The sequence below is a fragment of the Arachis ipaensis genome, chromosome B4 (genome assembly GCF_059453495.1).
Source record: "Arachis ipaensis isolate K30076 ecotype BB chromosome B4, ASM5945349v1, whole genome shotgun sequence".
In the NCBI taxonomy this organism is placed as follows: Eukaryota; Viridiplantae; Streptophyta; class Magnoliopsida; order Fabales; family Fabaceae; genus Arachis; species Arachis ipaensis.
The window spans coordinates 21,498,320-21,524,799 of record NC_142439.1 but is presented as its reverse complement, the minus strand read 5'-3'; the positions used below and the strand labels follow the sequence as shown (position 1 = coordinate 21,524,799).

Here is a 26,480-nt window from a genome sequence, read left to right as displayed (position 1 = left end):
GTTGGCCTCTTCATTGTAGTGGACTACTCTGGATGACCCTTCCTCGATCTCTACTAGGATCATTGCCTCCACTCCATATGCTAGTCGAAAGGGTGATTCATTTGTCGTGGAGTGTGGCGTTGTTCGATATGCCCATAGGACTTGTGGAAGTTCTTCGGCCCAAGCTCCCTTTGCATCTTGTAGTCTCCGTTTCAACCCAACTAATATGACTTTGTTGGCAGCTTCGGCCTGTCCATTGGCTTGAGGGTGTTCGATGGAGGTGAACTGGTGCTTTATATTCAAGTCGGCTACTAGTCTCCTGAAGCCTGCGTCTGTGAATTGAGTGCCATTGTCTGTGGTGATGGAGTATGGAACCCCGAACCTCGTGACAATGTTCCTGTATAGGAATTTCCGGCTTCTTTGAGCGGTGGCGTTGGCTAGGGACTCTGCCTCAATCCATTTTGTAAAATAGTCTACTCCGACTATAAGGAATTTTACTTGTCCTGATCCCTTGGGAAAGGGTCCGAGAAGATCAAGTCCCCATTTTGCAAATGGCCAGGGCGAGGTTACACTGATGAGCTCTTCTGGCGGAGCGATATGGAAGTTGGCATGTTTCTGACATGGTGGACATGTCTTTACAAATTCTATAGCTTCTTTCTGTAGGGTTGGCTAATAAAATCTCGCTCGGAGTACTTTTTTGGCAAGAGCTCGTGCTCCGAGATGGTTGCCGCACATTGACGAACGTGATTTTTGCTAGTAAAGAAATTGTAAAAATAGTCGCGTTGTAGATATAGTTTCTAAACCAACAGAAATCCCTTCGTACAAACGTTTTGGGTGTCACAAGTAACAAACCCCTTTTTAAATTGTTAACCAAAGTATTCAAACCTTGAGTCGTCTTCTCAAGGAACTGCAGGGAAGTATGTTCTTATTATTGGCTATAAAGATTGTAAATCAGGGTTTAGAGGATGAGAAGCAAGTGAATTAAATGACAAATAAAGTAAATGAAGAACAAGTAATTTAAATAGCAAGTAAATTAAATAAATGACTGTAAATAAGCTTTTGGCAAGGTATGAGAAATTAGAGGTCATATCCTAGCTATCCTTATCAAAGATGATGATAATTGAATCTTAATTCCGCTTTGTTAACCTTTACTAAAGTAAAGGAAAGTCAAGGGATTAATTAATTGATCTTCGAATCCTATTTATTTCCTAAGAAAATATTGGGATTATTGAAGCTCAAATTAACAAAGATAACAATTGTCAATCATGTTTGAGTTTGATAGCTCCTGAGTTACTGATTTCTTAACCAAGACCAAAAGGGGGGAAAATAAATCTATCGAAATAAAAATGCCTTCAGATTGGGAATGACAGTAACATAAATAAAAGAAAGCGATATTAAACTGAAATACCTCAAATAACATTAATTCAAAATAGTAATCTGTAACATGGGAGTATTCATAAATTCAATTATAAAAGTAAACAAGCAATTAAAGCAATAAATAAAAGTAAAAGGGAAGCTTAAAGTAAATGAATATTAAAACCTGGGATCGAGAGTTACTCCTAAAGAGAGAAGTCCTAAATCCTAATCCTAAAGAGAGAGAGATTCTCTCTCTAAACTAAATCTAAATCATGAAAACTAAAACTAAAGTGGTCACACACTGTGAATGGATGCATTCCCTCACTTCATAACCTCTGGTCTATGCCTTCTGGACTTGGATTTGGGCCAAAAAGGGCTTCAGAAATCGCTGGGAGCGTTTTCTGCAATTTCTGGTGCGTGGCCTCTATCACGCGTCCGCATGGGTCACGCGGTCGCGTCGTTCGGAGCTTTTCTTGCCACGCGGTCGCGTCAGTCATGCGACCGCGTCATGTGCATTCTGCTTAAGGCGTGCGATCACGCCGGTCATGCGGCCGCATCGCTGCTTCTTTGCGCTTGGCATGCGTCCGCGTCGCCCATGCGATCGCGTGGATGCCAGTTTCTTCAGAAGCTCCGTTTTGTGCTTTCCTTCCATTTTTGTATGTTTCCTTTCCATCCTTTAAGTCATTCCTACCTTAGAAGATCTGAAAACTACTCAACACACTAATCACGGCATCGAATGGAATTAAAGGTGATTAAAATAATTAATTTAAAAGCATAGGAAACATGTTTTTCACATACATCACATAATAAAGAAGGAAAAGTAAAACCATGCAATTAACATGAATAAGTGGGTGAAGGATTGAATAAATCACTCAAACTAAGCACAAAATATATCATAAAATATGGGTTTATCACACATGCCGCCGTGTACTTCTTCTAGCACTTCCTTTGTGTTGTTGGTCGGTACACATTTTAGTAGCGGTATTGAGATCCCTCTTTTGTACAGGATGTTGTTTATAATAGTGTAGTACTGTGCCTCCCTTTTTAATCTCTTTGCCTCATTTTCCTCTGTGGGGAGTGTCTCTGCTTTGAGGTAGTTAATTATGGGGGTCATCCATCCTTGGTCCTGACTTGTTATGGCTAGGATTTTTTCCTCTTCCGAGATTGACGGGTTCTGTAGCATTTCCTGGATGAGGCTTCTATTGTTGCCCCCTGGTTTGGTGCTGGCTAATTTTGAGAGTGCGTCAGCTCGGGCGTTTTGTTCGCGGGGTATGTGGCAGATCTTATATTTTCCGAGTCTACCGAGCTGTTCCTTGGTTTTATTCAAATACTTTTTCATGGTGGGATCTTTGGCTTGATAGCTCCTTATTATCTGCGAGGTGACTACTTGTGAATCGCTGTAAATGTTGAGTTTTTGAGCTCCAACCTCTGTAGCCAGCTTCAAACCGGCTAATAACGCTTCATATTCCGCCTGGTTGTTTGAGGCCGGGAACCCGAACTTGAGGGAGAGTTCAACTTGGGTTCCTTGGTTGCTTTCTATTATCATGCCTGCGCCGCTTCCAGTCTTATTTGAAGAACCGTCCACGTAGAGATTTCATTCTGTGGGGTTTCCAAGGCATCTGTGAATTCTGCGATAAAGTCGGCCAGATACTGTGATTTAATGGCCGTCCGAGCTTCATATTAGAGGTCAAATTCTGATAACTCGACTGCCCATTGTAAAATTCTTCCTGCTAAATCTGTTTTTTGCAGTATTCCTTTTATGGGCTGGTTGGTTCGAACCTTAATGGTGTGAGCCTAGAAGTACGGGCGAAGTCGTCGAGAATTAGAATGAGAGCATAGGCAAACTTTTTTATCTTCTGGTAGTTCAGCTCGGATCCCTGTAGCGCTTTGCTAATGAAGTAGACGGGTTGTTGCCCACTTTTTTCTTCTCTGACTAGTGCTGAGGCTATTGCCCGGCTTCCTACTGCGAGATATAATATGAGCGGTTCTCCTTCTCGTGGTCGAGATAAGATAGGCGGCCGTCCTAAGAACTCCTTGAAGTCTTGGAAGGCTTGTTCACATTCTGTCGTCCAATCGAACTGCTTTCCCTTCCTTAAAGTAGCATAGAAGGGGAGAGATCTTATCGCTGCCCCTGCTAAGAATCTGGATAGGGCGGCCAATCTCCCGTTGAGTTGCTGCACTTCTTTGACACAGGTGGGGCTCTTCATGTTGAGTATGGCTTGGCATTTATTCGGGTTTGCTTCAATTCCTCTTTGTGTGAGCATGAAACCTAGGAATTTGCCTGCTTCTATCGGAAAGGTGCATTTTGCAGAATTGAGTCGCATGTCGTGCTTCCTTATAGTGTCGAACACTTGAGTCAGGTCGGACAGTAATGTGTCTTCGCTTTATGTCTTTATCAACATGTCGTCCACATAGACTTCCATGATTTTTCCGATGTGGTTTGAGAAGACTTTGTTCATCAGCCTTTGATAAGTAGCACCCACATTCTTGAGACCGAAGGGCATCACGATGTAGCAGTAATTTACTTTCGGCGTTAAAAATGAGGTCTTTTCTTGATCTGGTGGATACATGGGGATTTGGTTGTATCCCGAGTATGCGTCCATAAACGAGAGGTATCTATATCCAGAGGAAGCATCTACCAAAGCGTCGATACTTGGGAGTGGGTAAGGATCTTTTGGGCAGGCTTTGTTGAGATCGGTGTAGTCAGTACACATTCGCCACCTCCCATTTGATTTTTTCACCAAGACGACGTTGGCTAACCATAGTGGATACTTGAATTCTCTTATGAATCCTGCCTCTAGTAGTGCCTGTACCTGCTCTTCCACAGCTTGGGATCGCTCCGGTCCAAGTTTTCTTCGTCTCTGCTGCACCGGCCGAGATCCTGGATAGACCGCCAACTTGTGGCACATAAGCTTGGCGTCTATGCCTGGCATGTCTGCGGCTTTCCATGTGAATAGATTGACATTATCGCATAAGAATTGTATCAGTAATTCTTTTGAGTCTCCTCTTAGGATTGTTCCAATATTAGTTGTTTTGTCCGAGGTGTCTCCGATCTGAACCTTCTCTATCTCGCCTTCTGGCTGCGGACAGAGTTCCTCTCGTCGCTGCACTCCGCCAAGCTCAATTGTATGGAACTCTTCTCCGCTGCACTTTCGTTATAACAGCGGCGCGCCATATTTTGATCTACTTTTATTGTAGCTATCCCTTCTGTAGTTGGGAATTTCATGCATAGATGTGAGGTCGAGACTATTGCGCCGAGTTGATTGAGTGTTGTCCGACCTATTAGAGCATTGTAGGTTGAACTTACGTCGACCACAATGTAGTCTATTTTGAGGGTCCTGGATTGGTTCCCTTTTTGAAGGTTGTATGTAGTGATATGTATCCTAATGGTTGTACCGGGGTATCTCCCAGTCCGAACAGACTGTTCGGGTATGCCTTAAGCTCCTTGTCTTCTAAACCGAGTTTGTCAAAAGCTATTTTGAATAAGATGTCGGCGGAGCTTCCTTGATCTTGGAGATTGGTGTTTGCCAGTATGATGGTAATGACCATGGGGTCGTCGTGTCCCGAGATGATTCTAGATGCGTCCTCTTTAGTGAACATGATTGCAGGGATGTCGGGTGCTTCCTCCTTTCCTTCGACATGATATACTTCTTTGAGATATCTTTTACGAGATGATTTGGAGATTCCTCCCCCTGCGAATCTGCCATGTATCATGTGGACGTGTCTTTCTGGTGTACGAGGTGATCGCGCGGTTCGTCCGATATCTTCGTCCCTTCGTCTCTTTCTTTGATCATCATCTCGGGTTACTAGAAACCGATCTAGTTTTCCTTCCCTCACCAACTTTTCTATGATGTTCTTTAAATTGAATCACTCATTGGTGGAGTGACCTCGCACTCGATGGTATTCACAATACTCATTCCGATTTCCTCCCCCTCTTTTGCCTTTGAGTGGCCGAGCTGGGGGTATTTTCTCCGTGTGGCAGACTTCTTTGTATACGTCAACTAGGGATACCTTGAGAGGAGTGTAATTGTGGTATTTTTTATTTTCTCCCCTTGCCGATCTTCTTTCCTTTTGGATTCCTTGTCTTTATCTCGGTAGGGGACCCCAGATTTTGAGGTTTCTCCCAATCGAGCGTTTTCTTCCATATTGATGTAATTTTCTGCTCGCTCCTGTACTTCGTCTAAGGAGGTAGGGTACTTTTTTGATATAGATTGGCTAAAAGGTCCCTCTCGTAGGCCGTTGATGAGTCCCATGATGGCGGCCTCTGTTGGTAAGCTTTGAATATCCATGCATGTTTTGTTGAATCTCTCCATGTAGTTGCGGAGGCTCTCCCGTTCTCCTTGCTTGATCCTTAGTAAACTGGGGGCGTGCTTGGCCTTATCTTTCTGGATGGAGAATCTGGCCAGGAACTTTTTGGCCAGGTCGTCAAAGTTTGAGATGGACTTTGGAGGTAGGTTGTCGAACCATCTGATTGCTGTCTTCGTGAGAGTTGTTGGAAAAGCTTTGCAGCGAACGGCATCTGAGGCGTCGGTAAGGTACATTCTGCTTCTAAAATTGTTGAGATGATGGTTAGGATCTGTGGTGCCATCATACAAAATCATATCCGGGAGCTTGAAGTCTTTTGAAATTTTGGTTTTCATGATTTCCCTGGTGAATGGATCTTGTTCTTTGCGTGAATTTTCCTCAGGAGAAGTCCGAGGAGCTTTTGATTTGAGATCGGCTTCTAATTGCCGTAGTTTTTCTTCCAATTCTCGACGTCGCTATACCTCTCTTTGCAGATCCTTTCCGATCTCCCGTTGTTGTTGGGATTCTTTCTCAAGTTGCTTTAAGCGATCTTGAAGTGCTTCTATTGCTCCCGAATTTGATGAGTTTTTGTCTCCGTTGGATTCCGGAGCATCCTTCAATGTAGTGTCCACGTTCTTGTGCGGTGTTCTGTTTTCTAGATCTGAGTCGTGGTCGTTATCATGGCCGTCCGCCATGGTGTTGGGATAACTTCCAGGTTCCCCGGCAACGGCGCCAATGTTCCAAGGGTTACCTGAAACTGGAGGTCGATCTCGGATGAGATCTTCTGTATTGGTCGAAGATGGTGTGTCCGGCTGGCTGGTGGCGGCCGGAGCTGTTGTGTCCGACTTGTTGGACTTGCTGCACTACTGATCCTTGGTCACCGAAGGGTGGGGGGTACCTGCAAGAGACTCCGATGCTTAAGTTAGCACGGGTATTAAGCTGGTTTATTGTAAAATCAGAGTATGAGTTATACCTGGGTGCTCCAGTGTATTTATAGTAGTGAGATGTGACCTTCTTTGGATAAGATAAGTTAGTTATCTTATCTTATCTTATCTTTTGTTGAGGTCAGCTTATCTTCCGTGGAACCGCCCTTGTCTCTATCGGCTTGGGCTGCCTTTGGATCTGGGTCGTATTCCTTGAGTTGGGCCCTTCTTTGGGCTTTTCCTGCCGCTTTGGCCGACTTCTTCGTAAAGAAGTCGGTCCTCTTGACCTAAAGAGGTCGGTCGTTTTGCTACTGAACATCCCGGCTCAGTCATCTCGACCCAGGGTATGAACAAATGGTGTGGAGTGACCTTTTTAGATAAGATAAGTTAGTTATCTTATCTTATCTTATCTTATCTTTGGGTGAGGTCAGCTTATCTTCAAGGGAACCGCCCTTATCTCTGTAGGCTCGGACTGCCTGTGGATTTGGGTCGTGTTCCTCTATTTGGGCCCTTTATTGGGCTTTCCTGTCGATTGGCCGAGCTCTTTAGAAGAAGAGGTCGGATAGTCTGACCTGAAGAGGTCGGTCGCTTTGTCGCCAATTATCCCGGATCGGATAGCTCGACCCAGGGTATGAACAATTACTGAAAAGTTGTATAATAATTAAGTCCTCTAAACTCATTTTTCTTACTTCAGACTCATGAACTAACGACATCGAATTTAAAAATTTTAAGTCCTTCTTTCACTTCTTTAAGCTATCTCCCTTCCAAAATTTTCTTTTTCTTTTTCTTTTTCTTTACAACTCTAACCACATTTTGTTACAAATATAATCATATATATATATATATATATATATATATATTATTTGTTTAAATTTTTAAATAAAATAATTTCATGACATAGTACCATAACTTTTATAACCGAAAGGTATAGAATTCGATTCTTATTATCTTCTAAAAGAAAAAATGCATAAAATAAAATAAAAAAGAAAAAAAATTTATGCCAAAAAATTGAGACAAAACTCAAAACAGACTCTTAATTGATTGAACATGTTAGAGATATAATAATTTATAGGGATAAGTATTGTTTTGGTCTTTAACGTTGAGGGTCAGAATCGAAACCGTCTCTGATATAAATGTTGATTTAGAATCGTCCTTAATGTCGTATTTGAATTTAAAAACGTCCTTTGTAATAAAAACTTTTTGTAAATGACGAAGCTACCCTTTTCAGCTTTTGTGTTTCGCACAAAACACTTCACCTCTTCATATGCTTGTAAATCCTCAACGTTAACCATAACATTAATCACAATATTTCATAAACCAATGTAGTTGCAGCGTGCCCTAACTAAGAATCAGAAACGACAGAAGCTGTTCTTGGACTGAAGAGAGCAGGCGATTTCGGGTTACTGGAAGGCAGGATTGTGAACAGTCCATCAGGCAGTACTCGCAGCGTTGGCGTAAGTATGTTTCCGTCCTTCCATTGACTATGGTAACTCTCCTCGTAGTAGTTAATTTCGGGTTAGAAGGTTAGATTTTGGTAGTTTGTTGATGGTTGAATGGAGTCGATGTTTATTGAGACTAGGGATTAACATCACTGTGAAATAGGCAGGTCTGTGTGGTTCTTTTTTTTAATTTTTTCTTCTATTATTGCTGCATTATGGTACTGGGTATAAGGTGTTGGAGAATACAATGGGTTATTTTAAACTGAAAGTCTACCATGGAAGATGGTTTACCTATCAGAACGGGCTATTACAGTATGTGGGAGGAGAAACAACAGTGATAGAAGAGATTGATGGTGATCGGTGGTCCTTATTTGAAGCCTATGCAGAGTTAAAGCAGTTTGGTTATGTGGAGGAGAATATCTCTGCGTTGTGGTTCAAGGATCCTACACATGAAGACTTGGAGAAAATTTTGTAGTTGTTTAAAGGTGATGCATATTCGATTGCCATGTGTAAAATAGCTGAGTTGAGAGATTATGTGGAGTTGTATGTTGTGCACAAGGTTGAGGAGGAAGACGTGTTTCCTGCTGCTGGCTACATTGATGTTGGGGGGATCATAGCATGGTTGATGAAAGTGAGGGACAAGAGCTGGTTGTGTATGGTGGAGAACAGGCTGGTATGAACCAATCTGAACTAGGTGCTGATAACTCTGGGGCAAAGACTAGGGACATTGATGATGATGTTAATCAGGAAGCTGAGTTGGGTAATTCTGGTGATAGTGACAGTGTTGATTCAGAGTATAAACCATATGAAGAAGAGGACGACAGTGAAGATGATTTACACTTTACCGACAGTGAAGATGAGCTTGATCCTGATGTTAGTGGGTTTCAGGATGTTAATGTCATGAATGAAAAACGTAGGGCAGTAAAAAAGAAGGGTGTCGTAATTGACAACTTTGAAGATGACGAGGGAGCAAATAGTGAAGAGTTAGAAATTGACCACGAGGTTGGAACTGATGTTCAGATTCAGACCATCAGGGACAGAGGTATCTAGTTCACAAGCATCAAAAAGACATGAATCAATACAAGTGGGAAGTGGGCACAGTGTATGCATCTCAGAAAGAGTTCAAGGACACTATGACTGCATATGCCGTACAGACCGCTAGGGAAATCACATTTAGGAAGTGTGATTTGCAGAAGGTTCGGGCTATTTGTTCTAGAAAGTGTCCCTTTTGGCTGTATGCTGCGAAAATTTAAGAAGAGGATACTTGGCAGCTTCGCAGCATGAATTTGACTCACACATGTACACAAGCACACAGGGTGGGGATTTTACACTCGAAATGGCTTGGCAACGCATTTAAGAATAAGGTTGAATCAAATCCCAAGGTGAAGATAAGGGAGTTGGTTTCAAAGGCTCAAAAAAAAGTGGAACTTAACTGTCACTAAGTCAATGGCAACGAGGACTAAGCAGATTGCATTGGATGAAATCCAGGGAACCTTCCGAGAGCAGTATATGAGGATATATGATTATGGACATGAGCTCCTGCGGGCAAATCCAGGCTCCTCCATTCGCATACAAGTGCAAAAGTCCTCTGATCTTGATAATGAAGCACAAGCCTCATCCATGACCAATTACTGCATTTTCCAAAGGATCTACGTGTGCTTGGAAGCATGCAAGCAGAGCTTCCAGCATTGCATGTCCTTCATTGGTCTAGATGGCTATTTTTTGAAGACACCCCAAGGAGAACAATTGCTCACTGCCATTGGTTGGGATCCGAATGACCAAATGCTACCCATTGCATATGCAGTTGTAGAGGTCGAGACCAATGACTCATGGACTTGGTTCCTAAATCATCTTGCATCTGACATTGGGGCTGAGAAGATGGAAAGATCCACATTCATGTCTGACCAGCAGAAAGTAAGCATGGTTCACCACATTTTACTTATGCACATTTACATGGTGAATTACTGCATTTCAAGTATCACTAACTGTATGCTCCTCAATTTCATGAGTGTAGGGTTTGTTGCCAGCATACAAGGATGTTATACCAGGAGTGGATAATCGATTCTGTGTGAGGTACTTATACAGCAACTTTAGAAAAAGGTTTCCAGGGTTACAATTGAAGCAACTCATGTGGAAGTGTTCTAAGGCGACTCACTGGAAGGATTGGGAGAGATACATGGCCGAACTGAAAGCTGTGAATCAGGAAGATTTTCAGTACCAAAATGCTATCCCTCCTAAGTATTGGTCTAGATCTAGGTTCACCTATAATTCTAAAGTAGATACACTGGTTAACAATATGTCTGAGAGCTTTAATGCTGCCATAGTTGATGCTAGAGAGAAGCCCATAGTTACGATGTTAGAGGAGATCAGGGTTAAACTAATGACTAGATGGGCAGAGAATAAGGATCTTGCTCAGAACTATTCAGGGACAATATTACCTAGGATTAGAATCAGGTTAGAGAGGAGGTCTAGATCTGCTAGAGAATGACGGCCATATTGGTCTGTAGCTCAGAAATATGAGGTTGTTAACGGATTAGACAAGTTTGCTGTTGACTTAGGATCTTATGAATGCTCATGTAGAAGGTTGCAGATGAGTAGAATACCTTGTGTCCATGCTATTAGTTGCATCAAATTCAAGGAGCTTGGATTGGAACTTTATGTGGCCTACTGCTATAAGAGAGAAGCATACTTGAGGTGTTACGAGGCATTCATACACCCATTGAACGGAGCTGATCTATAGGAGAGAACAGCACATTCTGATGTTATGCTGCCCCCTTATAGAAGGCCTAGTCACAGGCTAGTCAAAACAAGGAAACCAGCTGCTGAAGATGAAGAACAGAGCAGCCGCACTCACATGTCAAGGAAGGGGGAGAAACAAAGGTGCTCTATATATGGTTCAGCTAGACATAATAAAAGCAGATGCCCTAAACCTATTGAGGATGAAGTATGTTAATTAATTTTTCTGGTTACTTGTCTGAGATTTGTTCATAAGCCTTATATTCATCTCTGTTCACTGCAATTATTTCTTAGGCCCAACATTCAAAGAAACTAAGCAAAGGCAAGTAGAAGAAGGGAAGCAACAAATCACAGCCTCCAGCTACTAAGGGAGGAAAGAAGACTGCATCTTCACAGCCCACTTTTAAACTCACTGTCAAGCGAAAAGCTGCTTCAGCAATACAGCCACCAACTTCAGCCCAGTCCAATTTTGCAACACAGCCAAAAAGGCTTAGAGGCAGGCCCAAGGGAACCACTAAGCCCAACTCTTCAGCCCAACATGATCCACAAACCAAGAGGATTGCCAGCCCAATAAATTCAGTACCTTCTTCATCCTCATCACAGCCAACCACCAGAACTCTTCCAGCATCTCAGCCAACCCTTGCCACAGCTTCAAGCCAACCTACTTGACACTTTTCTGTCAGGCTTTCTGGAGGACCTCACGTTTCTCCAAAGAAACTTAAGTTAATGACAAAGTTGCCTCCAAAAAATGGGAATTGCTTTAGAGAAATGGAAAACTTAGCATCAAATTGTCATATTTCTATACTATGCATGTTGGTTTATTTTTACTTAAGTTTGTGTTAAGGTTCTGATAATGTCAGTGTGGACTTGTTAGCTACTTTTTGTTGCTTATATTTTGCCTGTGTGCTACTGACTGTTGTACTGAATTATTGGCTTGGACCAGCCAACCCTTTTGTTTTTGGGTTTATTTTGAGTTAAGTTTCTTTTAAGGTTCTGATAATGTGAAACACTATGTTTATTATATATTTTAACATTTACCATGTTAATGACACTGTTATGGCATTGTTCAGTAATGGAACCCATGTATTTGCCAAGAAAAAATTCCACTCTCATTTCATTTCCCAGCCATGCTTACAAAATAGTCATTTATACATGTTGAAATAGATTCAACACAACAGATTCAGGAAACCTCCCTAATAGATAAACCCTAGCCCAATTTACCTACAACAACAACAACAGCAGCATACTCCTACACACTTTTCATACCAAGTTCAATGGAATTACACACTGTTGTGGTGCTTTAGAAAAATTCTGCAGCAGCAAATACACAAACTCAACCCACCCAAAAAAAATCCTAAAACAGCAACGACCTTCAGCTTCCACTCTGCCGCTTTCGTTCTTGATTTCAGCGTTGAAACCTTCTTCCTTATTCTAGCAATTTCTAAGTGTTCCACCTCTGTCTCTGGATCTACCCAATGAAAGAAGTTGCAGCCTTGTTGCACTTGCACATACCCACCGTGTTCACTCTCCATTCCATCACCCAAACGACCCAATTCAAAGGAAAAGAAAAAAACAAACCTCAAAGTAGACACAGCCCCAAAATCTGCGACCTGGGTTCTCCTTGGTCCCCGAGATTCGCAACACCGGCTTCTCACCATAGAAACAAAGTAGCAACCTACCATGTGACGAAGATCTGCTTCGAGATGAGGTTAAGCTTTGGGCAGCCATGGCGTTCTCCCTCTAGGAGGTCTTCGATAGTGAAATCTGCAACAGTGGCTTTCACATTACTTTACCCTTTTTTCCTTTCAATTCAATGTATATTTATAATGCTTTTCCATTTTTTTATTTTATATATATATATATAATTGTTTTCTGTGGTCATAACTACCGGTAACGACAAAAGGGTGTTTATGTCCGAAAAAATTATAAAGGACGTTTTTAAATTTAAATACGACATTAAGGATGATTCTAAATCAAAATTTACATCAGGAACGATTTCGATTCTGACCTTCAACGTCAGGAACCAAAACAATATTTATCCCTAATTTATATTCTCTTCCTATCAATTTAACACCTTAAATTTTTGGAAGAAGTGATTGCATAACACATTCAAAAAAATTTATTCAATATCAAAATATCTAAAAAAAAAACCTTTTTTTTATAATAGTATTTTTATATTTTATTAATTCTCTCTTTTTTTTGGTTGTCTTTCTCTTCTTATTTAATAGTAAAGAGTATACCGAATTAAGAAAATATTGGAAACCAAATTTTTATAACCGACAATCAGCTACTTAATAATTCTTTTTTCCTTTAAACGTCTCTTTCTCTTACCTTAATTTTTGCTCACCTATTATTTTATTGGCTAAAAAGTTGATTGCATAGCACCACCGGATAGATTAATAAGAAAAAATTAATTAATAGCTCTTTGAAATTTAAAAAAAAAAACAACTTAATTTGCAACAAAAAATAAAACGAAAAAGGAAAAAATATAACGAGAATGAGGGAGTAGTAAATTATGTCTTAAGTATGCTTTGATCATTACGATGTCTTATTTATAGACTAAACTATGCGTTGTGCGAAATTGATTTTAGAGTGATGTATGTGTGGTTGTTTCAATACTATGTTGTACGAAATATTTAGAAATTAAAGAATAGGGAAATGGGAATAGGGAAATTCTATGATGATGAACAAAAAACAAAATGGAAATAAAAATACGTAGCTGATCCATATTTTACAACCGGATCATAAATATAATAGTTACTTTTTTTTATATGAATAAACTATTGCTGGACTGAACTAGCTGAGATTTTTTCATAAATTAACTTTAGAATGACTCATATTTTAATTTAGGGTAAATATATATTTTGTCTCTAAAATTTTACAAATATTTTAAAAATATCCTTAAGTTTTATTTTGTTTCAATTTTGTCCCACCAAAAGTTTTCGATTTGCATCAAATATACTCCTGACGGCTAATTTTTTTAAAAATTTAAGATCAATTCAACAACAATTTCATAAGAACAACCTTCAATACAAGTAAATCAAGCATAATTTTCATGCATTATTGTTAGATTGGTCTTAAATTTTTTTTAAAATTTAGCCGTCGAAGATATATTTGATGCAAATCGAAAACTTTTGAGATAAAATTAAAATAAAATAAAACTTAGAGGTATTTTTAAAACTTTTGTCAAACTTTAAAAACAAAAAATATATTTTACTCTTTAATTTATGAGTATAATAGCTGGGTAATATTTTATTTTTTTTGGAATAAATTATTTAATATAAAAAATCATATAATCATAAAATAAAATTTAACCTTTAAAAGTTCAAAAGATAGTTATTTTTAGTTGTGATACTATTTTACTAAGTTAAAAAAATTGTCATATTTCATTATTATTATTATTATTATTATTATTATTATGGACATTGAAACTCTAAATTTATTTTGTTCTCATATGTTGTGTAATATTAATTGTTATTATTATGACTATACAAGTCTGATTAATTAATTTTAAGATTTAATTCTGGTTTCATATTTAGTTTTTTGTTTTTCTTAGATGTTGGCCAAAAACAAATTATCAATTATAATAGTCACAAACATTTTGAAATAAAATATTTTTGAAATAATACCAAACTAATCCTTTATTATTATTTTTTTCTAATCAATCAACTAAAACTCCATAGACAAATATTATATACACGTCTTACGTGCATGTATATGACACATACTTTTTAGTTTTTGTACTTTGAATGAAATTATTATTCATTGATAAATAGTATATTATTTTTTATATTCTTAATATCTCGCAAAAAAAAAAAAACAATATAATACATTAACGTATATAAGATATTATAATAGAGTTAAGAACTAAATGCTGATCCAATCATCCAATAGTTAATTTGTCTACTATTTCTTATCTGTAATAATTAGAGCTTTTATTTTATATAAATTATGTATACAAAATTAATATACATAATTTTGGAAAAAATTTAAAATTTAAAAAGTAATCAATTATATAAAAAATTTTACGTGAATTAAAATAATCCTTAATTAATTTTATTATCTAACATGGGAGGATAAACTAATTACTATGACTGCAATAAAGAAAGAAAAACGGATACCAATTCTAAAAGCCTAGAGCCCCCCCCCCCCTCCTTCTCTCTCTCTCACTCTCAACAAGGGGTGTCTTTGGTTCTGTTCTTAAAATAATTTTATTTTTGTTATATTACTATATTTATAAAGTCAATAATTTTATATCAAAAATTAGTGAATTTAATCAATTATTTCTGTTACTTTTCAATTTTTTATTGAAGTCTATCTTATAAAGATACTCAAATTAAATTTGTGATCGATTTTTAGGTTTTGTCGTAAACTTAATTGGGTACTTCTAATTACATAAATAATTGGGCAAAAAACTAGAATAAACCAAGGGAAGTTGCAAATTACTTAAATAAGCCAAAGTGAAATTCGTTTCTGCAATAAGCCAAACCCTATATTTATATAATTCGAACCAGTATGGTTCGAACTCTTCATAAGTAATTCGAACCAGAGTGGTTCGAATTATGAAGAGAGAAATTCATTCAAGTAAATCGAACCAGGGTGGTTCGAATTACTTGGGAGGAAAACGTAGCACATAATTCGAACCACCCTGGTTCGAATTATATAGGGAGGAGCTGCACCAAGTAATTCGAACCAGGCTGGTTCGAATTACACAAAATGAATTCGAACCAGTCCGGTTCGAATTAGTGGTAGACAGTGCAGTATATATATGGTTCTAGACGTGAGTTGCTCTCATAGAGGGTGTAATATGGCTAGTGAGGAGAGTTTCGGGGTTTTGGTTCACCATAGAGGATCCATTAAGACAAAAACTCGCTCCGGTGTGAAGTTCACAGATAAGGATCCTCTCTGTATCGTCGTGAAACCAACGACTAGCTATGATGATCTTGTTAGATCTGTGCTAATGAAACTCGGTCTGGAAGGTGCGAAGCGAGTGAAGAAGTTTTTCTATCGCATTCCAATCACTGTCTTGCAGGATACGGTGAAGTATGATTGCTTCACGATTGGTAGTGATGAGGACCTGCAAGTCATGTTTCTATGTCGGAGGCAGTTTCCCGAGGTTAGGACACCAGAGTTGTTGGCAAAGTTGGTTGATGTGGTATCCAGCTCAGGGGGTTCGAACCGGAATGCCACCACTGAAGCAGTGGCAGCTGGTTCGAGTTCCAGGCCGGCCGTTGCTTCTTCGTCCGTCCCTGTGTACGAGCCAGCGGTCGAACCAGTCGCCTCCCCGTCTTTTGCTGTTGATCTGAATGATGGAGTAGGCGACGTGGTAGGATCAGTTGATATACTGCCGAACGCTTTACAGGGAGTTCCACCGGTTGGCGTCGGTGACGGAGTGTTGGGTGATGTAGAGGAGGACGACGTCGAGCCGGATATGATTGAGGATGACAGCGGCGACGAGGTTGGAGCGACTGAGCCTGCATTGGTAGTTGGTGGTTCTAGTTCTGGCACACAGCAGTATCCACCACATTTTTCCTCTTTGGACCTAGATGCCATGAGGCAAGAGGGTGTTTCAGGGCACTCTGTTGGATTCGGAGCTAGAGATGCTGAAGGGACTGCTGGTTTGACAGAGTTCCAGGTTGGTCAGCAGTTTCAGGATAAAGACGAGGCCCTGTTAAGTGTGAAGACTTACAGCATCCGGCGACGGGTACAGTACAAGGTTGTGGAGTCTGATCATCGCCGTTATGTGGGCAAGTGTTCTGAGTTTGGGAATGGGTGCACATGGTTGATTCGACTGAGTCTGTGGAAGCGCAAGGGCATTTGGGAGGTCAAGCAGTACAATGGACCTCACACTTGTCTTGCGACCTCCATCTCGAGTGACCACAGGAGCTTGGATTATCATGTGATTTCCGCGTTCGTTATGCCAATGGTTAGGGCTGATGCATCCGTCAGCATCAAGGTGCTCCTAAATGCCACGGCAGCACACTTCGGGTTTAGGCCGACTTACAGGAGGGTCTGGATGGCGAAGCAGAAGGCAATTGCCCTCGTATACGGTGACTGGGATGAGTCATACAACGAGCTCCCCAGGTGGGTTTTGGGAGTCCAGTTGACGATGCCCGGTACTGTTGCAATCCTACGGACGAGCCCCGTTCGAGTTAGTGGACAAGTAGACGAGTCTCAAGCTTTTTTCCACAGACTTTTCTGGACGTTTCCACCGCTCATCCAGGCATTTCTCCATTGCAAGCCTTTAGTTAGCATTGATGGGACCCATCTGTATGGGAAGTACGGGGGTACTTTGCTCATCGCGATTGCACAGGACGGGAACTCCAACATTCTACCTGTTGCATTCGCACTAGTAGAAGGTGAGAATGCAGAGTCTTGGTCATTCTTTCTCTCCCACCTTAGACAGCACGTGACACCGCAGCCCGGTCTTCTGGTTATATCGGACAGGCATAACGGCATAAAGGCGGCGCTTGAGGCTCCGGACGGAGGTTGGTTACCTCCATCTGCATACCGTGCATTCTGCATTCGACACGTAGCGGCTAATTTTTCCCTTACCTTCAAGGGCAAGGATGCACGTAGGCTTCTAGTGAATGCCGCATATGCCAAGACCGAGGTTGAGTTTGATTACTGGTTTGATATTCTTCGGTCTGAAGACCCGGCGATGTGTGAGTGGGCGAACCGGATTGATTATTCCTTATGGACTCAGCATCGTGACGAGGGACGGAGATTCGGTCACATGACGACGAATATCTCAGAGTGTGTGAACTCAATCCTAAAGGGTGTCAGAAACCTCCCTGTTTGCTCTTTGGTGAAGGCAACATATGGAAGGCTTGCGGAACTCTTTGTTCGCAAGGGTAGAGAGGCTGAGGCCCAGATGGGAACCGGACAGCAATTCAGTCAGTACTTGGTGAAGTGTATAGAGGCCAACTTGAAGAATTCGAGGTGCTTCACGGTGACTTTGTATGACCGGGATAACTCCGAGTTCACCGTAGCCGAGACCACTCCGACGGGCTCTTTCTCATTAGGTACCTACAGAGTATCGCTTGCGTCCCAGACCTGTGACTGCGGGTACTTCCAGGCACTTCATTTCCCATGCCAGCACGCACTTGCATGCTGCGCCTACTCACGGGTTACCTGGTCCTCTTATGTTCACAGCGTGTATCAGATTAGTTCAGTGTTCCGTGTGTACCAGATGGGATTCACACCGCCGATACCGGAGGGATTCTGGCCACCTTACGACGGGCCAACCGTGATCCCGGACCCTGCCAAGAGGCGTTGATGAGTATTTTGGTGAAAAATAAATTTCTCCCAAAACACACAAATCTAACCGGCAAGTGCACCGGGTCGCATCAAGTAATAATAACTCACAGGAGTGAGGTCGATCCCACAGGGATTGATGGATCAAGTAACTTTAGTGGGTGATTAGTTTAGTCAAGCTAACATTGATGTGAATTGTGTGAAATTGTAACCAACAGAAAGTAAATGACAATGAATTTAAAGTTGCAGAATGTAAATTGGCAAGTAACTTAAAGAGCAAGAAATGTAAATTGCAAGAATCTTAAATGACAAAAAATATAAATTGTATCAAATGTAAAGGGAATTGGGAATTGGATTTGCAGAAATTAAACAAGGAAAAGTTAAATTGCAACAAGCAGAGAAGTAAAAGATGGATTTGATTGATTCGGAGCCAAAACAGAAATGTAAATAAACATGAAAAGCAATAAACAGAGAATGTAAAATTGGAATTAAGATCTCAGGACCCAAGAGACTAGATAACCAAGTCTAGATCTCAATGCCTTCCTAGATCCAACAAGAACAATTGCAAGAGAAATTAAAGAAAAGTAAATTGCAGAAGCCAAGAGAAGGTGAAGTAGTAAACAGGAATGGAAATTCAATTGTGCAGAGAAAGTAAACAAGAAAATTCTCAAGGTGAGATTGAAACAGAATTTCTTCAATTCTCAACCCAAGATTCAAAACGAAATTGAAAACTAAGAGAGAGCTCTCAAATCCTAATGCTCCCTAGTGGAGCCAGCCTCCCCACAAATATGAAAATGATGCCTTATATAGGCTTTACAAAATGAAAATGAAATTAAAAACAAATTACAATTAAATGAAATTCCTATTTTATCTATTTCTTGTGCCTTTGAGTGATGATCATTTGGGCCCTTGCTCTTGATGGAATTGGGTTGATAAAGGCCTTGGTTGATTGCTCTTGGAGTTTGAAGAGGAACCGAATTGAACCGGGTTGAGTTTGCAAAAGTTGGACCAAAAGTTGGAGCTAAAGTTAGGGGTCTAACTTTGGCTCCAACTTTTCATAGCAGCCCACAAAACTTGCTGGTATGAACGTTGGTGCCAACGTTAGGGGTCTAACTTTGACCCTAACGTTGGCCTCCCTTATGCACATTTATGGGGCCAACTTTGTCCTCTTTTCATGTTGCCAATTTTATGCCCAATATAGACTATCATATATGGTTGGAAAGCTCTGAATGTCAGCTTTCTAACCCACTTGGAATCACTTCAATTGGACATCTACAACTCAAGTTATGATCATTTGAAGAGGGCATGGTCGCTGGCTTTGGTGTGCAGCGTTTGAGGTAACGTTAGCCCTCAAACGTTGGCGAAAACGCCAGTTCTGGAGGCTCAAATGTATTGTCCACCCCATACTATTATACATTGTTAGAAAGCCCTGGATGTCTACTTTCCAATGCCGTTGGGAGCACATTATTTGGAGCTCTACAGCTCGAGTTATACTCCTTTGAAGGTGCAGAGGTCAGTTGGCCTCACTGCAGGTTGCCACCATGTTCGTTTATGCACATTGCGGGGCAGTTTTCTCCCTTAATTTTAGTGTCCACCATGCAGTGCCATATATGCTTGGAAAGCTCTTGATTCCTACTTTCCAATGCTTCTTGAATCACCTCATTTGGAGCTCTGTAGCTCAAGTTATTCTTGTTGGAAGTATACCCCTTGTATGCCTTGTGGTGTGTGGCGCCAACGTTAGCCTCCAAGTTAGGGGGCTAACGTTGGCGCAAACGTTGGCCCTTCTCCCTTTGTAATTCATGTGCCAACGTTAGCCTCCAAGTTAGGGGGCTAACGTTGGCGCAAACGTTGGCCCTTCTCCCTTTGTAATTCATGTGCCAACGTTAGCCTCCAAGTTAGGGGGCTAACGTTGGTGCAAACGTTGGTGCCCAGGGGAGATCTTCTCAAGTTCCAACGTTAGCCTCCAAGTTAGGGGGCTAACGTTGGGGCTAACTTTTGCTCCTCTTCCTTGAATATTCATGTGCCAACGTTAGCCTCCAAGTTAGGGGTCTAACGTTGGCGCAAACGTTGGATGGCCAGGGATGAAATTTCAAGTTCCAACGTTAGCCTCCAAGTTAGGGGGCTAACGTTGGGGCTAACTTCTTGCTTCTTGGTTCAATTTCACTTATTCCATTGTCCTCTCTTCACTCCTAGCCATTCCTCTTTGCTTCAACCTTTCTCCAAGCCTTCTTCACCTATCATTAATCAACCAAACACATCAAAGCTATGCTCAAAATCATGAGATATTCATTCTTTCATAATATGTGTCAATTTTAGCATAAAACCTCATGAAATAGCATGAATTCATACATGGTTGATTAAATCAAAGGAAGCATGAAAATCTACCCACTTGGCTTGCTTATGGCTCAAGAAAGTACATAAAACCTATTGAAAACAAAGGAAAAAGGCATAGAAAAACATGACATGATGACATGTCATCACAATACCAAACTTAAACCTTGCTTGTCCCCAAGCAAGAAGAGAATCATGCAATAAAGATTGACAATCCAAGGTAAGAAGAATAGCAACTCAATGTTCATGGTAAGCTAGTTTTCTAAGCATGCTACAATCACAAAAGAAATGTAAATGATTGATGCTTCCATCTAGCTCAATTTATGAAATCTTTCTTTTATATTTCTTCCTTGAAACAAGCTTTTGAATTTTTTATTTAGCTTCTCCTTTTGGGTGCTTTGCCCCATGAGTTGATAACAAAGCTACGACTTCTAAATGCTTTGTTTTCAAGTATTACCACTTGATACATAAGCACCACAAGCATTTGATTAGAGGACTTCATTAAGCTCATTTTTCTTTTCTTTTCTTAACTCTCTAATCATTGATGCTCAGAGCCTTGAGCTTTGAGGGAGTGCTTTTGCACTTTGAGCCTAGCCTTGACTTCTAAGTGTTTTGTTTTCAAGCATTTGGCTTGATACATAAACACCACAAGTACTTAGCAAATAAATTGCCATTGGTACTCAGAGCCTTCAGCTTTCTCAATTTTTCCCTTTTTCTTTTCTTGCTTTATTTTGCATTTGCTTTCAAGGTTTTCATGATTTTAAAAGATTTCACAAAACGTGCTAGATGAAAACTTCAATTAAATAAAATCTAATGCAATTAAGCAACAATCAAACATACTAGCTTCCCAATACTTTTATGCACATGCTAAAATCTTCTTTAATGCCTTGTTTGTTTATGATCATGATACCTTGTTGCTTTTGAATTCACAAAACTCAAGTTGGTAATCATAATGACATAGCACCATGTTTCAATTTAGAAATCAACTATGCCTTTTCATACACACATGCATACAGAGAAGGTAAAGACAATCATGCAGTTTATAGTGCTTGAAACAAATGAGAGGAAAGAGAACTTTACAACCTTGTAGTTCATCTTCTCTATTGTTGTCATTTTCCTCCCATTCTCCTCCTTCCCATACCAAACTCAGAATACTTGTTCATCCTCAAGCAACTATTAGAACCGTGGCTATGGGGCTAAGATGGATCATGAATGTCTTACACAAGAAATGTTAGTAGTACATGTGTTTCAAGCAAGCAAAATTAAAGATAATAATCAAGGCATAAGAGACAGAGACATTGTGATTGCAAGCTTAAGAAGGTGAGCATAATACTTTGCATAAAGAATAAGTGGCACACCAAACTTAGTGTGACACTTTCACTTGGAATCAATGCAAGTATCCAGTAAAGATTTGAAGCAAATTGTGTTGCATAGCAACACCAAACTTAGAATGCAATCCTATGTCAATTTATTTGAACTAAAACTAAACAAAAGAAACTGTTATATGTTAAATACAATCACCAAATGAAGAGTCTGTTATGAATAAGGATGTCTTGGTGATGTATTAACAAAAACAGTTAATGAAGGAAAGCATTAAAAACAAGTAAATAAATGAAATAAAGAGAAAACAAAAATTATCCAACTAAGAAGAAAAATAACACTGTAAAAGGCAATATGATTATGCAGACAAGTGATGTTGCTGGATTGATTTGCATAGAAAAATAGGTGGCACACCAAACTTAGAATCTTGGTGTGTCACTTTCATGTAAAATTGATGCAATCATCCATGAAGATGGAAAACAGTTTGTTGCAGGGCAACACCAAACTTAGAATGTAACCATATGCCAATTTATTGAAATTTAAACGAAGCAAGGAAAAGAAATGTACCTACTGTCTACCTGTTCTTTACTTTCTTCCTCTTCTTCCAATTTGTTAATAGAAATGACTTCAAAGGAGGAGAAGATTCAGCTATTACCCCTTGTCTTGGTCTCTCCTCAGCAAGCTTTCTTTTGTACATGGCTTGATTGAGCTTGCTTGCTATTGGTCCAGGGGTTGGATTGCTTGTGGTTGACCTCCTCTTGAATGTTGTCCTTGGTAGTTTGGTCACAATCCTCTTCTTGGTGCTTTTGTTAATTGCCTTCACTTCTTTGAATCCATGTTTTGGTGGTTGTGTGATTTTTGGAGTTTTGTATTCATCCAGAGCCTTTTGTATTGGTGGTTCCATGAACTCCTCCTTTATGTACTTCTCTGTCTCACTTGAGTTTGGAATGACTTCTTCACTTTCTTGCTCCTCCACTTCCTCTTTTACCCCCAACATTTGTTTCAATCGCTCTATCATGGGGGAGGTTTGTCGATCTTCCCAACATTTCTTCATCTCCTCGTCATACCTTTCAATCATGGATTCAGATGTTGAGGCATTTTGGTCCAGGGAGGTTTGTGAGAGTTGTGAGTTTTCATGTTCTCTTGTCATCTCAAGTGAAGTTTCAGGTTCAACCACCTCATTCTTCATTGAAAGTTCACTTGATGTAGTGGCCTCCTTATCTTGCTCTTCCACTTTCTCCTTCATATCCATCAATTGGCCTTCATTTTTCTTGCTCAGTGGTTCTAAGCTCCTCCTTATTTTCTCTACTTCTCCATTCATATTTTTGAAGAAAGCTTCTTGCCTTTTCTCGGATATTTGTGCTTCTTTCGCATATTTTTCAAGCTTGGACTCAAGCTCTGAAAGCCTTGAGTGGTTCATGGAAGTTTGTGTGGGTGGTGAGTTTTGAAAGGGGCTTTCGGTTGAAGTATGGTCAAGTGATGATATCTTTGGATGATTATCATATGGAGCACTAGAATTCCCTTCCCAGCCACCATTAGAATCATGACTTGCATTATTTTGTGGTGGAGAGAAATATCCCATATGATTTTCTTTCTCATCTTGTGGTTCTGAAGCATAGCTCCATGAATTGGAGTGCCCAGAATTTGAAGTTTCTTGGTGATATCCCCAGCCATCATTAGAGTTTGGTGATGGTGGGTGATATCCCATAGAATTTGTTTGATCATAAGATGAGTTGAACTCCATTTGAGTTTTGTAAAACACACAACCAAGGAAAATTGAAATTACTCATATCAGAGATGAGAATTTCTTAGTGAGGCAAAAACTCAAACACCTTGGTTTCACTTTGAAACAGAAAACAAAAATAAAGAAAATGCTTGATCTAGACTTCTCACCCACATAATCATTGTTGATCTAATCAATCCCCGGCAACGGCGCCAAAAACTTGATGAGTATTTTGGTGAAAAATAAATTTCTCCCAAAACACACAAATCTAACCGGCAAGTGCACCGGGTCGCATCAAGTAATAATAACTCACGGGAGTGAGGTCGATCCCACAGGGATTGATGGATCAAGCAACTTTAGTGGGTGATTAGTTTAGTCAAGCTAACATTGATGTGAATTGTGTGAAATTGTAACCAACAGAAAGTAAATGACAATGAATTTAAAGTTGCAGAATGTAAATTGGCAAGTAACTTAAAGAGCAAGAAATGTAAATTGCAAGAATCTTAAATGACAAAAAATATAAATTGCATCAAATGTAAAGGGAATTGGGAATTGGATTTGCAGAAATTAAACAAGGAAAAGTTAAATTGCAACAAGCAGAGAAGTAAAAGATGGATTTGATTGATTCAGAGCCAAAACAGAAATGTAAATAAACATGAAAAGCAACAAACAGAGAATGTAAAATTAGAATTAAGATCTCAGGACCCAAGAGACTAGATAACCAAGTCTAGATCTCAATGCCTTCCTAGATCCAACAAGAACAATTGCAAGAGAAATTAAAGAAAAGTAAATTGCAGAAGCCAAGAGAAGGTGAAGTAGTAAACAGGAATGGAAATTCAATTGTGCAGAGAAAGTAAACAAGAAAATTCTCAAGGTGAGATTGAAACAGAATTTCTTCAATTCTCAACCCAAGATTCAAAACGAAATTGAAAACTAAGAGAGAGCTCTCAAATCCTAATGCTCCCTAGTGGAGCCAGCCTCCCCACAAATATGAAAATGATGCCTTATATAGGCTTTACAAAATGAAAATGAAATTAAAAACAAATTACAATTAAATGAAATTCCTATTTTATCTATTTCTTGTGCCTTTGAGTGATGATCATTTGGGCCCTTGCTCTTGATGGAATTGGGTTGATAAAGGCCTTGGTTGATTGCTCTTGGAGTTTGAAGAGGAACCGAATTGAACCGGGTTGAGTTTGCAAAAGTTGGACCAAAAGTTGGAGCTAAAGTTAGGGGTCTAACTTTGGCTCCAACTTTTCATAGCAGCCCACAAAACTTGCTGGTATGAACGTTGGTGCCAACGTTAGGGGTCTAACTTTGACCCTAACGTTGGCCTCCCTTATGCACATTTATGGGGCCAACTTTGTCCTCTTTTCATGTTGCCAATTTTATGCCCAATATAGACTATCATATATGGTTGGAAAGCTCTGAATGTCAGCTTTCTAACCCACTTGGAATCACTTCAATTGGACATCTACAACTCAAGTTATGATCATTTGAAGAGGGCATGGTCGCTGGCTTTGGTGTGCAGCGTTTGAGGTAACGTTAGCCCTCAAACGTTGGCGAAAACGCCAGTTCTGGAGGCTCAAATGTATTGTCCACCCCATACTATTATATATTGTTAGAAAGCCCTGGATGTCTACTTTCCAATGCCGTTGGGAGCACATTATTTGGAGCTCTACAGCTCGAGTTATACTCCTTTGAAGGTGCAGAGGTCAGTTGGCCTCACTGCAGGTTGCCACCATGTTCGTTTATGCACATTGCGGGGCAGTTTTCTCCCTTAATTTTAGTGTCCACCATGCAGTGCCATATATGCTTGGAAAGCTCTTGATTCCTACTTTCCAATGCTTCTTGAATCACCTCATTTGGAGCTCTGTAGCTCAAGTTATTCTTGTTGGAAGTATACCCCTTGTATGCCTTGTGGTGTGTGGCGCCAACGTTAGCCTCCAAGTTAGGGGGCTAACGTTGGCGCAAACGTTGGCCCTTCTACCTTTGTAATTCATGTGCCAACGTTAGCCTCCAAGTTAGGGGGCTAACGTTGGCGCAAACGTTGGCCCTTCTCCCTTTGTAATTCATGTGCCAACGTTAGCCTCCAAGTTAGGGGGCTAACGTTGGCGCAAACGTTGGTGCCCAGGGGAGATCTTCTCAAGTTCCAACGTTAGCCTCCAAGTTAGGGGGCTAACGTTGGGGCTAACTTTTGCTCCTCTTCCTTGAATATTCATGTGCCAACGTTAGCCTCCAAGTTAGGGGTCTAACGTTGGCTCAAACGTTGGATGGCCAGGGATGAAATTTCAAGTTCCAACGTTAGCCTCCAAGTTAGGGGGCTAACGTTGGGGCTAACTTCTTGCTTCCTGGTTCAATTTCACTTATTCCATTGTCCTCTCTTCACTCCTAGCCATTCCTCTTTGCTTCAACCTTTCTCCAAGCCTTCTTCATCTATCATTAATCAACCAAACACATCAAAGCTATGCTCAAAATCATGAGATATTCATTCTTTCATAATATGTGTCAATTTTAGCATAAAACCTCATGAAATAGCATGAATTCATACATGGTTGATTAAATCAAAGGAAGCATGAAAATCTACCCACTTGGCTTGCTTATGGCTCAAGAAAGTGCATAAAACCTATTGAAAACAAAGGAAAAAGGCATAGAAAAACATGACATGATGACATGTCATCAGGCGTGCGAGAGAGGGTCGTCCGAGATCCACAAGGATACGAACGAACATGGACGAGGCAGATCCGAATCGGCCAAAGAGGTGTGGCCTTTGTCGCCAACCCGGACACACCCGCAGGAGTTGCCCACAGCTTGGAGGACCGTCTCACACGGGGGGGCAGTAGTAGCGATCTTGTTATTGTTAGTGTTCATTGATTTTATTTTTCCTGTTACTTGTTATTTAAGATGATTTGTGTTATCTGTTTATCCTTTTACCTTCTAGTAATGAAAAAGTTGCATCTGAATTTGAATATGGTTAGAAATCCCATGACTGCAAAAGTTGATAACTACAGTGTTATATGATTCAATGATAATACATAGTCACTAATCCACTAGGTAAATAACAGATTTTTAAGTACAATAAGATGAGGAAACAACAAGGAAAAATAGCTCTAAAGTAAATCATCTAAAATA

At 40.1% G+C, this 26,480-nt stretch overlaps 2 protein-coding genes across 2 annotated transcripts; both read left to right on the top strand.

Moving 5' to 3' along the window:
- The first annotated feature begins 9,427 nt into the window (after window positions 1–9,427).
- LOC148566880 (uncharacterized) lies at window positions 9,428–11,881 on the top strand. The gene is made up of 4 exons (XM_088484470.1): window positions 9,428–9,895; window positions 9,996–10,435; window positions 10,763–10,861; window positions 11,788–11,881. Exons 1-4 carry the CDS (start codon window positions 9,428–9,430, stop codon window positions 11,879–11,881), a joined length of 1,101 nt encoding a protein of 366 aa, XP_088340596.1.
- Window positions 11,882–15,393: 3,512 nt separating this feature from the next.
- LOC148566879 (uncharacterized) lies at window positions 15,394–26,207 on the top strand. The gene is made up of 2 exons (XM_088485656.1): window positions 15,394–17,989; window positions 26,032–26,207. The coding sequence occupies exons 1-2, from the start codon at window positions 15,486–15,488 to the stop codon at window positions 26,189–26,191; spliced, it is 2,664 nt and encodes an 887-aa protein (XP_088341782.1). The 5' UTR covers window positions 15,394–15,485; the 3' UTR covers window positions 26,192–26,207.
- The last annotated feature ends 273 nt before the right edge of the window (window positions 26,208–26,480 follow it).